The sequence below is a fragment of the Tyto alba genome, unplaced genomic scaffold, assembly GCF_018691265.1.
Source record: "Tyto alba isolate M040663 unplaced genomic scaffold, T.alba_DEE_v4.0 Super-Scaffold_19, whole genome shotgun sequence".
Taxonomy (NCBI): Eukaryota; Metazoa; Chordata; class Aves; order Strigiformes; family Tytonidae; genus Tyto; species Tyto alba.
This window is the reverse complement of record NW_024881281.1, coordinates 1,642,049-1,654,945: the sequence shown is the minus strand read 5'-3', so window position 1 is coordinate 1,654,945 and position 12,897 is coordinate 1,642,049. Positions and strand designations below refer to the sequence as shown.

General features: G+C 48.6%; 1 protein-coding gene across 5 annotated transcripts in view; it reads right to left on the bottom strand.

Moving 5' to 3' along the window:
* Positions 1–2,668: 2,668 nt before the first annotated feature.
* Positions 2,669–12,897, bottom strand: part of AKAP1 (A-kinase anchoring protein 1) — a 26,222-nt gene continuing 15,993 nt past the window's right edge. For all 5 annotated transcript variants that reach the window (XM_042791415.1, XM_042791413.1, XM_042791414.1 and 2 more), the window contains 8 exons: positions 12,623–12,749; positions 11,917–12,047; positions 8,241–8,418; positions 7,398–7,548; positions 6,694–6,761; positions 5,215–5,288; positions 4,439–4,504; positions 2,669–4,299 (listed from right to left, as the gene is read on the bottom strand). In XM_042791415.1, the coding sequence (XP_042647349.1) occupies positions 4,240–4,299; positions 4,439–4,504; positions 5,215–5,288; positions 6,694–6,761; positions 7,398–7,548; positions 8,241–8,418; positions 11,917–12,047; positions 12,623–12,749 (855 nt within the window). In that variant the 3' untranslated portion in view covers positions 2,669–4,239. The remainder of the gene's footprint in view (positions 4,300–4,438; positions 4,505–5,214; positions 5,289–6,693; positions 6,762–7,397; positions 7,549–8,240; positions 8,419–11,916; positions 12,048–12,622; positions 12,750–12,897) is intronic.

The following is a 12,897-nucleotide window of genomic DNA, read 5'->3' as shown; positions in this document are numbered from 1 at the left end:
TTGACCTGTGCCTTTTCCCCTGCTCTTTTCCAAGCAGACTAGACTCAGCTCCCTCATCTCAGCAAAGTTTCACCCTCATCCATAATGTAAAAACAAAACAACCCCCCCACACACACACCTGGGGTACTAGTGAAGCTATTAATGGATCTATACAGGTCGAGAGTTTTGATTTTAAGGAAAGAATGGATGCCTATTTGTTAGTTGTCAACACCTCCTTATTTTGGTTAATCTCACCCTACGAGGTTCTATTTACTACAGCTTAATAAAAGAGGCAACTTACAACACAAAGAGTGATCAGGATTTTTTTCCATGTTGCAGAGCCAGAGGAAATGAAGGGGCACGGAGCAGCCAGGGGCAGAGCTCCCCCCACCAGCTCTCAGCAGTTGCTGCAGATTCCTGCTGATTCCCAATTTTGACCCACCCCTCAAAGCGAGAGAAAACCCCAACATTAAGATGAGTTAAACTTGCAACAAACAATAAGCAGTAACACATTCATCCCCATGGGTGCCGCTTCAGAAGTTCAAGTTTACTCTAGGCTCCGAAGGAAATAAACCCACCACTTCCAAACTACCAAGCACTTATGTGATGACTAGGGACCGTATCTTGGAAAGTTCTCTGGGATGTGGGAGTAGATCAGAGCGAGACCCGTTTGCTTCCAAACCCCAAAACTGCAGCATCTGCTTTCCCTTGGGACGGTGCTACCGCCTTGGGACTGTCAGGGTGAAGGATATTCTTCTTCTACTTGGACATTTGGCAAGCAAGCCTCCTGGATTGCAGCCACCCTGCTCCTACGTCCCGCAGAGATGACAAGAGCTCCCTTCCTCCAGTTCAGCGGAACTCCAGCGCTGGGACCAGCCTCAGCGAAAAGAAAGTCTGTATAGAGTGAGCCAGAAGAGCGCTGCTACGAGGTGGGGAAGGGTAAAAACTGTACCTGCACGGTACCGTGCTCATGGGGGACCAGCACCTTCCCGAAGGGGAGAGCTGCATTACTCGCCTCACGCCGAGCTGCACCTTCTCTGCAGCAGCTCACCGCAGCAAAGCCCCAGCCCAGCTGCTTCCACGCTTTTATTATTTTATACTCCCACATTCTGGCAAGGTTGCAGCTAGAGAAAGCAGCAATTCTCTCCTCCTCGCACAACTACTGACAGTTGGTAGCTCCCTGCCCCAGTGTGGATCTACCCCCAGGGGATAAAGCTTCCCCCGAGCAAAGAAAAAGCTCTGGAGACAAATCCAGAAGAAACGCAAGTGAACGCCTCTGGGCACTGCACTCACCTACATCAGACTGACACCGGAGTGCAGATTTCTTCATTTTCTCCTGACCTTTCATCCCCAGCCTGTCCACCACGCCAGACGCTGCCAGGAGAGAGCTAGAAGGTCACTGCCTTGAGGCTGAAACGCAAACCCTCCACAGGAGGCTGGCTCCTGCCCAACAGAACTGGTTTAGTGGCGGGGGAGACCTCACCTAGCAGGGAAGGTACCCAGCAAGGCGCTGCTGAGCTGTGGAACCACTCAAGTTACAGAGCTGAAGGACAGACAACCTCCTTCACAGCTCCATGGCAGCTTTTTCCTCCCCTTCGCCAGCAACTCTGTCCAGGGAAAGACAACTGCCAGGCAATCTGAAACAGCAAAGTCATCGAGACCGGCTGCAGCAGAGGCAGGGAGGTGCTGGGCGCACAGCTCGGCGCGCCGCGGCCACGGAGCGCGCGTTACCCACCACGGCGCAAGAAGCCAGCCACCAAAGTTCCACGGGGAGATGATGCCTGGTGGTGCAAGCCAGCCCTCAGCAGATACTGGAGGCTAGCAAGGACTGAGAAACCCTGCGAAGTGAAACCCTCTTCCCGGGGCGAGGAGCAAGAAGAAAAGACGTTCTCAAGCTTTGGTAACTTCCAACCCCACAACTCCCCCACCAAAAATCCCGATGTTTTATTCTTCACCCATCACTTGCCTGAGCAGCACGGAGTTGGGGGCCAGGGTGTCTACAGGCTGCGTGTATATTCTGCCATGAACCCAGTGGATCGGTTTTAATCCCCGAGATCAGGAAGGCTGACATCTGGAGCTCTGACCAACTGCGTGCACAAGACCACGAAGGCCGTGCTCAGAGCCGCTTCGCTGCGCGCAGCCCAGGCGCAGTCGCTCCAGCCCGTGCCTCTGCTGCTTCTCCACACAGGGAGTGTGGACACATCCGACCGCGACGGGCTCTCCCAGGTGCAAGGTGCTCCAATACCAGGGTGAGGACAAATTCACCGGGACGCCAATTCACATCTTTGCACTACCTGGCTTGAACAAGAAACCCGCCAACATTTTAAAGAGGGGATTTTATAGCCTGCACAATAGAAAGAGACTCCCGAGTTTCACTTTTCAACACACAAGTGTGACAAAAGGGATGTCCTGAGTCCAGAGTAAATGAATTCCACAAATACTTAACAGTTTCAACAGCCTTAGGTACCAGTGCTCAGACTAAGGCTTTCTAATAAGTAATTCATCATAGAAATAAACCCTGTTTTCAGCTGGAAATAAAAGGAACCCCAGGAGATCTGAAGCTTGACCTTTCTGCATCTGTTGAAAAGTCATCAGGATCTTATCTCACCTGCTTATCCCACTGAGCTCCCTTCCCAAACCTGTATCAGGAAATGAAGGCTCTTAGTCATCACAGTTTGATTAAGACAGCTTAAAATTCGAGCTTTAATTGAAATGGAAAGAAACATTTCAAGAGGATATATGTTTTATAGATTTAACCAAGTTACCCAATTTAGTTTTCACTGATGTTATTGCAAACACGAACATTAGATCATAAGTACCAAATAGGAGAGAACTGAAAAAAAAAAAAAGAATATAACCATACCATATCAGAAGGGATTGGACCAAATGCTTTTGTAGGCAACTATCCAAATGTGTGATGGACTGACATGTTAGCTCATAGGATGTAAGGACATCCTTGAATCCACCTGAAAAAACTTCTGAGGACTACAAACGTTTTCCTGGCAAACACCTTCTCTGCCAGCAATAAATCCCAGCTCAATACATATCTAAAATGATATACATTAGAGGGCACGTGTTTAAGAGTATTAAGTCAGCTTAAATTACTTGAGTGAAATTTTAAATACGTAATAGAAATCTAAAAAGGAGCAAAAAAAAAAAAAAATTGAGAGAACACCACTGCAATATTAATGCCAAGTTGTTACTTTTTTTTTTTTTTTTTTTTAAACATATCTGTACAGCAACATAGCAAAGGATGCAGTGATCACAATTCAAACCAGACAGCAACCTAAAGGAATACTAAACCTGTATACAGCAGAGCTGAAACACTCCCGATGTTCAGAAGCTCCAAATACGTTGGCTACCCTAATGCACTCCAAACCAGTTCTACCTACACAGGACATTTTGGTGTGAAAAAGTTTCTGTAAAGTTCCCTTTGTTTCCAGTGTTTTTCTTGTACAAAATATTACAATGTTTTTTTTATAGATATTTACAGACTTGCACAGCTAGAAAAATATAAACTACAATTGGGCTTGGCAATCAGTTCTTTTCTTTAAATACATGACATCTCAGAGCAAAAATTGTAGTGGTAACATATCCTGCACTTCAAGCATCTGCACCGAGCAGCTTCCTTCCTTAAGCATATCAAGCCTAAAAACCATGACTGCAGTGAGACAAGTGCCACAGTAAGTGCAACGAATGCAATTCATCCACCTCCCGGCATAAGGAAGACACAAGATGAATGTTGTTTGTGCAGGTTAGTGGCACAATATAGAAAAATCCATAACCGAACATTAAATTCCTTAATAACATTCATTAATTTCATAGGCAGAGGCTGTTAAAAAAAGGACAATCAATGTAACTTTTAGGACAAGCATACACTAAGTTCATGGGGTATTACACATCTTGAACAAAAATGCTACCACAGTTAACGTCGCAGGGGCATTTGCTGGCTTCAGGCAAGCCCCAAGGTTTAAGATTTTTTTTTCCATTCAACTTTCGAGTAGAGGCCAGGGAGGATTTTTTGCTTTAAAGCTACAGTATCTGTCATTATGGCTTTTAACACCCTGCCTTTCACTGAGATGAGGTATGAGCTTCTGGTGAAATGGTAACAGTTGAGCAGAACTAGTTTCAGTGGACCACAAAATGCCATAAACGGGTCTTCTCACGAGAGGTTGCCAAACCGAATTGTAATAGTGCAAAACAAGATTTCTTCTTTTGTTTTCCTCTGCAGAAAGAGTTGTTGAGGCATCTAGGACATTGCTAGTAGTCAAGCCACTGAGCAAATCCTCTTTCCACCAAAGTTCTGTTTATTGACACCACCTAAAGGGAGGTGAAACAACAAAGTAGAAAGGTGAACAAATCACTGGCAAGAAACATCAGCAAGATCCTAAGCAATAAAAAGTCTGCGTAACCATAAACTCTAACAGTGTTGAAAAAATAGCTACGTCAACATACGCACCTCATCTCCCATCAAGTTCCACAGCTGTATCAGCGGCAGACCAGTTGCACTGTCATAATTTGTGACCTAGAAACGGAGGAAAAACATTCGTGTGCAGCAATTCTGGTCTGAGCCACGGAGGACACAAGGCTAGCGTCATTCACTGCACACCGGATACTCAAACTTATGGGGAGGCTCGAGGAAACGGAGCTACGGGGACACACAGCCGGCGAGTCGCTCAGCTCAGCGACGCGCTCCGGCCGCGCGCTAACCCAGAGGAAGCTGTGAGATGGAGCGTCACGAGCGCCATCGGCTCCCCACTCGTCCCCGTTAGCAGACGTGGGTGGCTACGGCCGCTGTTGGAAGCGCTTCAGGAGGCCAGTGCCTCTTCACCGAGAGCGGGCGCTGCGCGCCGGAGCCTCGGGGACACCGCCAGGAGCCCTCACCTCCCCTCCGGCCGGGCGGAGGGCAGGCCCGAGTGGCGGTGGGGTGAGACTGGCAAAGCGGTGCAGAGCCAGGGGAATGCCTGGACACCGGCCTCCCTGCGCCCTGTCAGCCCAGCCGGGTGCCCGCATCACTCATCCCTTCCCGGCCACAGCCCCGAGCAGGGCTGACGCCACGCGGGGAAGTTCTCAGCGCCAAGGTTTCTCCACGAGAACCCTGCCCGGCAGCCCGGCTTGCAGGCTCTGCCTTCGCTCTCGATTTCACCGCGCGCGGCGTGCCGGGGGGGTGGGCAGAGAGGGTGACAGCAGCAGGTCAAACCGGCGGCAAGACTTCTCCAGACGGCTCCCGCGTACCTGCGCCACCAGGACTGCGCCTCTGGTCATCTCACTCACGGCCGCGTCAGCTTCGGATGAAAAGTGATCCTCGTCTTTGGGAAGGAAAGGGCAGGAGAAAACAAATGAGACATTCACAGGCTTTAAAAGCCGGAAGGGACTATTAAGCTAATCTCATCTGACCTCCTACATAAGTTAGGCCAGAGAATCCTCACCTACTGTTGCTGTACACATTTGCTGAAACCAGTCTATTAAGCTGGAGATCACACAAGCATTACGCCTGCTGTGTTGCTGAAGGGAAAGGATGAAGTGCTTTCTAAAGCCACTTGCTAAGTTAATGTGAACACAAATGGCTGATGAATTAGGTAGCTTTGAAGACAGAAGAGTATTCTTCTGCAGTACCTTTGAGCTGCCATTAGTATTTTGATCTTTACTAAACTAAGCTTAGGGGCCTCAGGGCTTTACTGACCCTGCACAGAGTGCAATACTGTGAACGGGAACTCAAAAGCATTTGTACCGCAGGCTGGCTGGCACCTGAACAGTGCCAAACGCGCCCTGGGCAAGCCCTGGCAGCTCAAATCTCTTGGCTTTCACAGCTTAGGTGGGTGCTGTTGCTAACTCGACACCTGTAATGTAGCAGGCAACCCTTGTGTCCCAGGCAATGCAGTCACAATCTACGCTGAAAACGCTTAGGCCAGGTCTACATGTCGGAGGAAGGTTACTTATTTCCTACCAAACTGTTGCAAAATAAAGTTTCTCCTATGTGCTCCCCACCCTGAGACGTCCTCCAGCAAGCGAACTCCTCACAAGCCCACAGATGGTGGAGGAGGTCGGTTACCTCAGGGAACGTGCAAAACACTGACTTCTGCTGGGGGCAGCTTAAGCCTTGCCACCCACCTCCAGCACGCCCAGCGTCCTGCCAGCCCCAAAACCCGGCGGCAAATCCTGGCCTGACCCCAAAGCTACAGCCACCCCTTGCGCTCCCCGAAGGGCAGCTCTTGGGACACCAACACAGCGTGCATCTCGAACACCACTAGCAAAGAAAAAGCAAACCAGAAGGCACTTCTAGGGAGTGACTGACATTCTTCCAGTGCTTGGAAGGTAGCCTTTAGAACACAGAACTATACACATCAGTCATTTCAGTAGGAAAATGTCAGATACTTGCCTAGCAGATTAAAAACAGTTTGCATTTACAGCTACTCTATGACAGAATAAGGCAGAGTAGTTACAGCTACTTCACCTATACCCTGCCAGTCCTGCCAACTTGCTGTTTAGAGAATAATTCATTCTCTCTTCCACACAGGAAAAAGCCTGGACATTTATCATCCTTCCCCTGGAGTCTGACAGGTTATGCTCTGCTAGCACATTTAGAAGAATAAAGTACAATTTTTCCAATCCTTGCTCTAGTCACATCAGAGGCTGTGCTTGCAAAAGGAGGAAGAACGTTTAGACAGGTTCATGGCTTGCACAGTTGGCATCCGTTTAAACCTGCACGATTACCTGGAAGCGGCATCACGTTGTCTAGTAGCACCTCTGCTCCTTGGAAAGGCAGTGATAAAAAATCAGACCTTAAAGAAAAGAGAATCCGAGTAAGAACATGGCTTTAAGTTACTCCTGTAGTCTTTAAGGTGACATTGATTAATCCATTGCTCTAACAGGAATTCAGTTTAAAATTGATGACAGTAAAAAAATCAGCCTATTCTCCCAGCAACCTAAGCAGCAGTAGCAATAAACTGTCTGATTAGCATGCCAAGTTGGACTGGGCTCCAACCAAAAACCACCTCTGTAACGGAGGCTGTGCTGCTTTTCTCCCACCTCTGGGGCACAATCAAGTATTTAATGGGCTCGTGTAAGAAAACCCTCATCCAATACGGCTCTCCCAGCCAATGGGGCTGGGAAATGGAGAATCTGAATCTTATTCCTAGCTCATCAGTTACACCTCAGGGCTTCCTGAAGGCAACCTTTTACTCAGCTTCCATGCTGAAGTGGCAGAAATTGCAGTTTCCTCTCCCCTCCCCTTCAAAAAAAGCCTTGCAAGAGCTTGCTGTGCTCCCAAGGAATCCACACCCACTGCCGAGACAAACCTTTCTACCATTTCCTGCTTCAGCTGTGGAAAAACCTATAAGCAATTCAAACGATATGGATGCCTCTGATGAAGATCCAAGCCAGAGATGGCCTCAGGCCGTGGAAGAGGAGCTAGAGACCTGATTTGTCTGAGTGTGTCGATCTTCACTCTGTCGTATCCTCCATAGTCCACGTATCTGAGCTCCACTTCACTGGTCTCTTCGAAGTAGCTAATGACTTGAGCCCGTAGCCATGCCCCATCCAGGCCCGGGGCTGCGCAGATAATACCAACTGCAAAACACGAAGAGTACAGAGAAGAAAGGCTGAGTGTAAGTGGGTTTCCAGAAATCAGCCCTTCAAGCCTTAGTAGTGCTGCACAGTCAGCTCCCGAGAAGCGACAGCAGTTCTCACGCTGCTTCCATCTTCTCTCACCACCGCCCACGCCCCCTCAGACAAGGCCTGCAGACGGGGCACCGGGGAGGTGGGTTTTACTCTCAAGTCTCTGCCCGCCACTGCCATGCTGCGCTGCCCAGGCACCCGGCTCCCTCCCAGCCTTTGGTCACCAACAGCGAGGTCTGTCTCCAAAAAGGGAAGTAAGCACTACTAACCCCTTCCGTGGGATGCACCCTCCACTTTACACCACGTGCAGACAGCGACTCTATGAAGATTCGGGAGTAGTTCCACACTTTGTCAGCATAAATACACCAGATGCCAAGCTGATTAGAAATAACCTGAGACGGACTTTATCTCACTCTGAATTTCAACATGCAACTAAGTGTCTGGGGAGCAGGGATGAGCGGGGTAAGGAAGAGTAGCACAACATCTGTACCCTGGCAGCAGCTTAAAAAAAGATGAAGTGACAAATGAACTATCACACTCTCATTCCCTGGGAAACTTCCCAAGCCTAGCTCAGGGGCATCGGGATTTCGCGTGACCCCAGAAGTTTCTCAGCTGAACCATTTGTGAGCACCCAAGCTACTTGCCTTCTACGGGAGTTGGCAGGGTTGGAATTTCAGGTTGAGAATAGCAGGCATACATCTGCTGGTCGAGGCTACGCAGGACGTGGAAAGTGGGGTGCGTATGCTGCTGTAGAAACATGTGCCCTGCATCGACCTGGTTTGCCACAACCACCTCTACAGTGACGCCATCTGGGAGGAACAACTGCCATGTGGAGGAAAGAAATTCTCATTAGTGTTCGCTGCAGCACAAGCTTCATTCACAGTTACTCCACACTCCACCAGCAACTCCTGAGGCTTACGGCCAGGGGTGGAAAATACTCTGGTATTTCACTTCCAAAGGCTTCTTTGGATCAGGAGCAGAAAGCTACTGGCTGTTACTCCATGCTGTTCTAAAGGAAATCAGACCTGGGGAGGGGCCCATCTTGTACACAAAAAGACTATTGGCACAGAGCAGCTGTAAGACCTATTTACCCAAGAGATCAGCGAGCAGAGTCAGAAACGATGCAGGTCAAGTCGCGCTGTGTTATCAACACAGCACAATTCCCAAGGATTCCCTGCCCACGGGGTTTTTAAACATCAAGGTAATCTTCGCAGGGATTGTCCAAGATTTGTCACAGAGGCCTCATTTTCAAAGTAATTTGCCCTGGCTGCTAGAGAGCCATTGTGTTGGGCAGCTGCCGAGCATTACTGTGCTCAGAACACATCTAAAATGCCTTTAATTTCCCAGTGTAAATTCACTGCTCCAGAACAAAGCCTGTCTTCACATCCATGGAGACATTTATGTGCGCAGTTACTTTATGGATTCTAGATGCCCAATGTAAACAAAGAAATGTTTTCAAGTATCCAGATAGCAAAAAAGAAGCATGAAAACTCTTCTGGGAAACACTGACATGAAAACCTCTTTTAAGTGTAATTAAATACCATAAGGAAGTAAAACATTTGGATAAAACTAACTGCAGGATTGAGGGACAATACCAGTAATGGCAATGGATCAGCGTGGCCCTCGAGCAGGGAGGGCAGACAGTCAATTCTGCCTGAGACCGAACTTTTATTTCCTTAGGCAAACCTCTAGTCAGTAGGTAAAAGCCTACCAGGCCAGACGTGCATGAAAGAGCTTTAAACTAGATTTGAAGGGGGAATGGATAAAGCCAGGATCACTAGAGATAAGCCTGGGAGCAGCATGCCAATGTTTGAGGGACAGTGTGCTAGTGAGCTCCTTTGGTCTGCCATCTCAGTGGGGGCAGGGGATGGAGATTCTTGCAGCAATGAAGACACAAGGGCTGCCGATGTGTTAGAAACCACGGAAGTGCCTGAGAATATTCACGTAGGAATTAGGGCTTCTCCCCCCCCAAAAAGGTGGCGGGATCAATAGGCCAGCTGAAGTGCATCGACATCAACGCATGCAGCACGGGCAACAAACAGGAGGAGCTGGAAGCCACTGTTCAGCAGGAAAGCTATAATAATAATTGCAGTCACAGAAACACGGTGGGATGACTCGCACAACCGGAGTGCGACTGCAATGGGTGCTGTAAAGTCTTCGGAAGGGACAGGCGAGGAAGGAGAGGCGGTGGGGTAGCCCTGTATGTTAGGAAGTGATTTGGCTGCCTAGAACTTAATGATGCTGCTGATAGGGTTGAGTGTTTATGGGTAAGAATCAGAGAGGCAGCCAACAAGGCAGATATCATGGTGGGAATCTGTTACAGACCACCCAGTCGGGAAGAAGAGGCAGATGAAATATTCCATAAGCATCTGGGAGAAGCCTCACAATTGCTAGCCCTTGTGCTCATGGGGGAAACACGTTGACAAAGGATGAGGAAAAGGCTAAGGTACTTAATGCCTTCTTTGTCTTAGTCTTTATAGTAAGACCAGTTGTTCTCAGGGTTCCCAGTCCCCTGAGTTGGAAGACAGGTATGGGGGAGCAGAATGAAGCTCCCACGATCCAAGGGGAAACTGTTAGTGACCTGCTACACTGCTTAGACACACGTAAGTCAGATGGGAATTACCCAAGGGTACGGAGGCAGCTGGTGGAAGTGCTCACCAAACCACTTTCAGTTATTTATCAGCAGTCCTGGCTAACTGGGGAAGTCCCAGTTGACTGGCAAATGTGACACCCACTTACAAGAAGGGCTGGAAGGAGGATCCAGGGAACTACAGGCCTGTCAGTCTGAGCTCGGTGCTAGGGAAGGTTATGGAGCAGATCATCTTGTGGCACATACAGGACAACCAGGCGAACAGGCCCAGTCAGCCATGGGTTTATGAAAGGGAGGTCCTGCCTGACTAACCTCATCTCCTTCTCTGACAAGGTGACCTGCTTAGTGGTTGAGGGAAAGGCTGTGGTTATTGAGTATCTAGACTTTACTAAAGTCTTTGACACCATTTCCCACAGCGTTCTACAGAAACTGGCTGCTCATCACTTGGAGAGGGGGGTACTTTTCATTGAGTGAAAAAAACTGACTGGATGGCCAGGCCCAGAGTGGTGGTCAACAGAGTTAAATCCGGTTGGTGGCCAGTCGGAATTGATGTTCCCAGGGCCCAGTATTGGGCCCGGTTCTGTTTAATATCTTTACCAATGATCTGGATGAGATGATCCAGTGCACCCTCAATAAATTTGCAGATGACACCAAATTGGGCGGGAGCGTTGACCTGCTTGAGGGTAGGGAGGTTCTACAGAGGGATCTGGACAGGCTGAGGCCAGTTGTATGAGGTTCAACAAGGCTCAGGGCCGGGTCTTGCACTTGGGTCACAAGCTCCCCAGACAATGCTACAGACGTAGGGAAAAGTGGCTGGAAAGCTGCCCGGTGGGAAAGTACCTCAGGGTGTTGGTTGACAGCCAGATGAATATGAGCCAGCAGTGTGCCCAGGTGGCCAAGAAGGCCAATGGCATCCTGGCTCTTATCAGCAGTACTGTGGCCAGCAGGACTGGGGAAGGGATCATCCCCTTGTACTCGGCACCGGGGAGGCTGCACCTCGAATACTGGGTTCAGTTTTGGGCCCCTCACTACAAGGAAGACATTGAGGTGCTGGAGCATGTCCAAAGGAGGACAGCGAAGCTGCTAAAGGGTCTGGAGAACAAATCGTAGAAGGATCAGCTGAGGGAACTGGAGTTGTTTAGTCTGAAGAAAAGGGAGTTTCAGGGGAGACCTTATCACTCCACAGCTGCCTGAAAGGAGGTTGTAGTGAGGTCGGTCTCAGTCTCCTTTCCCAAGTAACAAGTGATAGGATAGGAGGAAACAGCTTCAAGTTGCGACAGAGGAGGTTAAGATTGGATATTAGGAAAAATTTCTCTGCCGAAAGGGTTGTCAAGCATTGGAACAGGCTGTCCAGGCAAGTGGTGGAGTCACCATCCCTGGAGGTATTCAGAAGGCATGTCAATGTGGTTCTTAGGGACACGGTTTAGTGGTGGACTTGGCAGTGTTAGTTTAATGGTTAGACTTTATGATCTTAAAGGTCTTCTCCAACCTCAATGATTCAGGGATTCTACATTTCTCAGCTCAGGCAGAATAGAAAGAGTAGTGGAAGAACAGGTAGATAAATCTGATCTGTAACAGCTACGTAAGCTGGACAACAGATGGCCACACGAAATCAAACTGTTTCTGAGGGCACCTGTGAACCAGCCACATGAAGATGGCATACTACGATGGCAGTGACCAACAACAGCCTTCCACCCTGACATCAGTGCAGCCAGCGAGCTGGGACTTACCCAGGCAGTCATAAGGAGGGAATGAAGCGTCATTGGTGTCGGTGGAGGTAGAGCGTGGATGTTGGTGAGACACAGCTCTTTGAACTTCCTGCCAATCAGGCTCAGTACTTTTTCTACTTGATGCGGGGAGCCTGGAAGACAAAAATCACTGTAGCAGAAATTCTGTAGCACAGATATGCTGTGGAGACCTCCACCCCCACCATGTGAAGCAATATAGCTACCAGAAGCCTTCTGCACTACATCAACAATTTAAGTTTTAATAGATTGACCACGCAACCCGGTATCAGACCAACATGAGCAACTCGGACTTCCAGGCCCAAGTTTCAACAGCTTTAGCCTCCAGTATGAACGCAATTCACTGGCAGGCATTCTTCAGCCACAGTTAATCTAACATCCTTCACAGGCTGCATCTGCTGATACACATCGCATTGCTCCTCCTTCAAGCCTGCAGAAGTGATCTGCAGAAGGTGTTGGTGAAACCACAGCAGCCAAAGATGTTAAAATGCATTCTCAGCTCTGGAATAGAGGGTTTGTATGCCAAGGCACAGGTGACTTGGTACACACCTCTACTGTAACACCACTGACCATAAAAGTTTTGTAAAGCACTGGACTCACAAAAACACTAAATTTGTTTAAACTCCTTGCCCATCTAATTAACGTCCCCAAACTATATATTAGACCATAAATAAAAAGACTTTCCACTTGCCTTCGATGTGACAGATTTGGGAGTCACGGAAATAAGGTAGTGTTGAGACATAAATTTTGGCACCAGACGCTTGCCTCAAGAAGCTCATAAATCTTCCTTGCTTGCCGATCAAGCGGCCAACTAATTCCTTTACGGAAAGGACAAGAAAGCAACAGTCAGGAAGAGAAATGTAGATCAAACAACACTGTTCTCTGTGCCTTATTTCACCCACATTCCCAGTTCCTGTAGCATAGGGCCAGGCAGGATAAATACAAGGCAATGCTGGACCAGTGGAG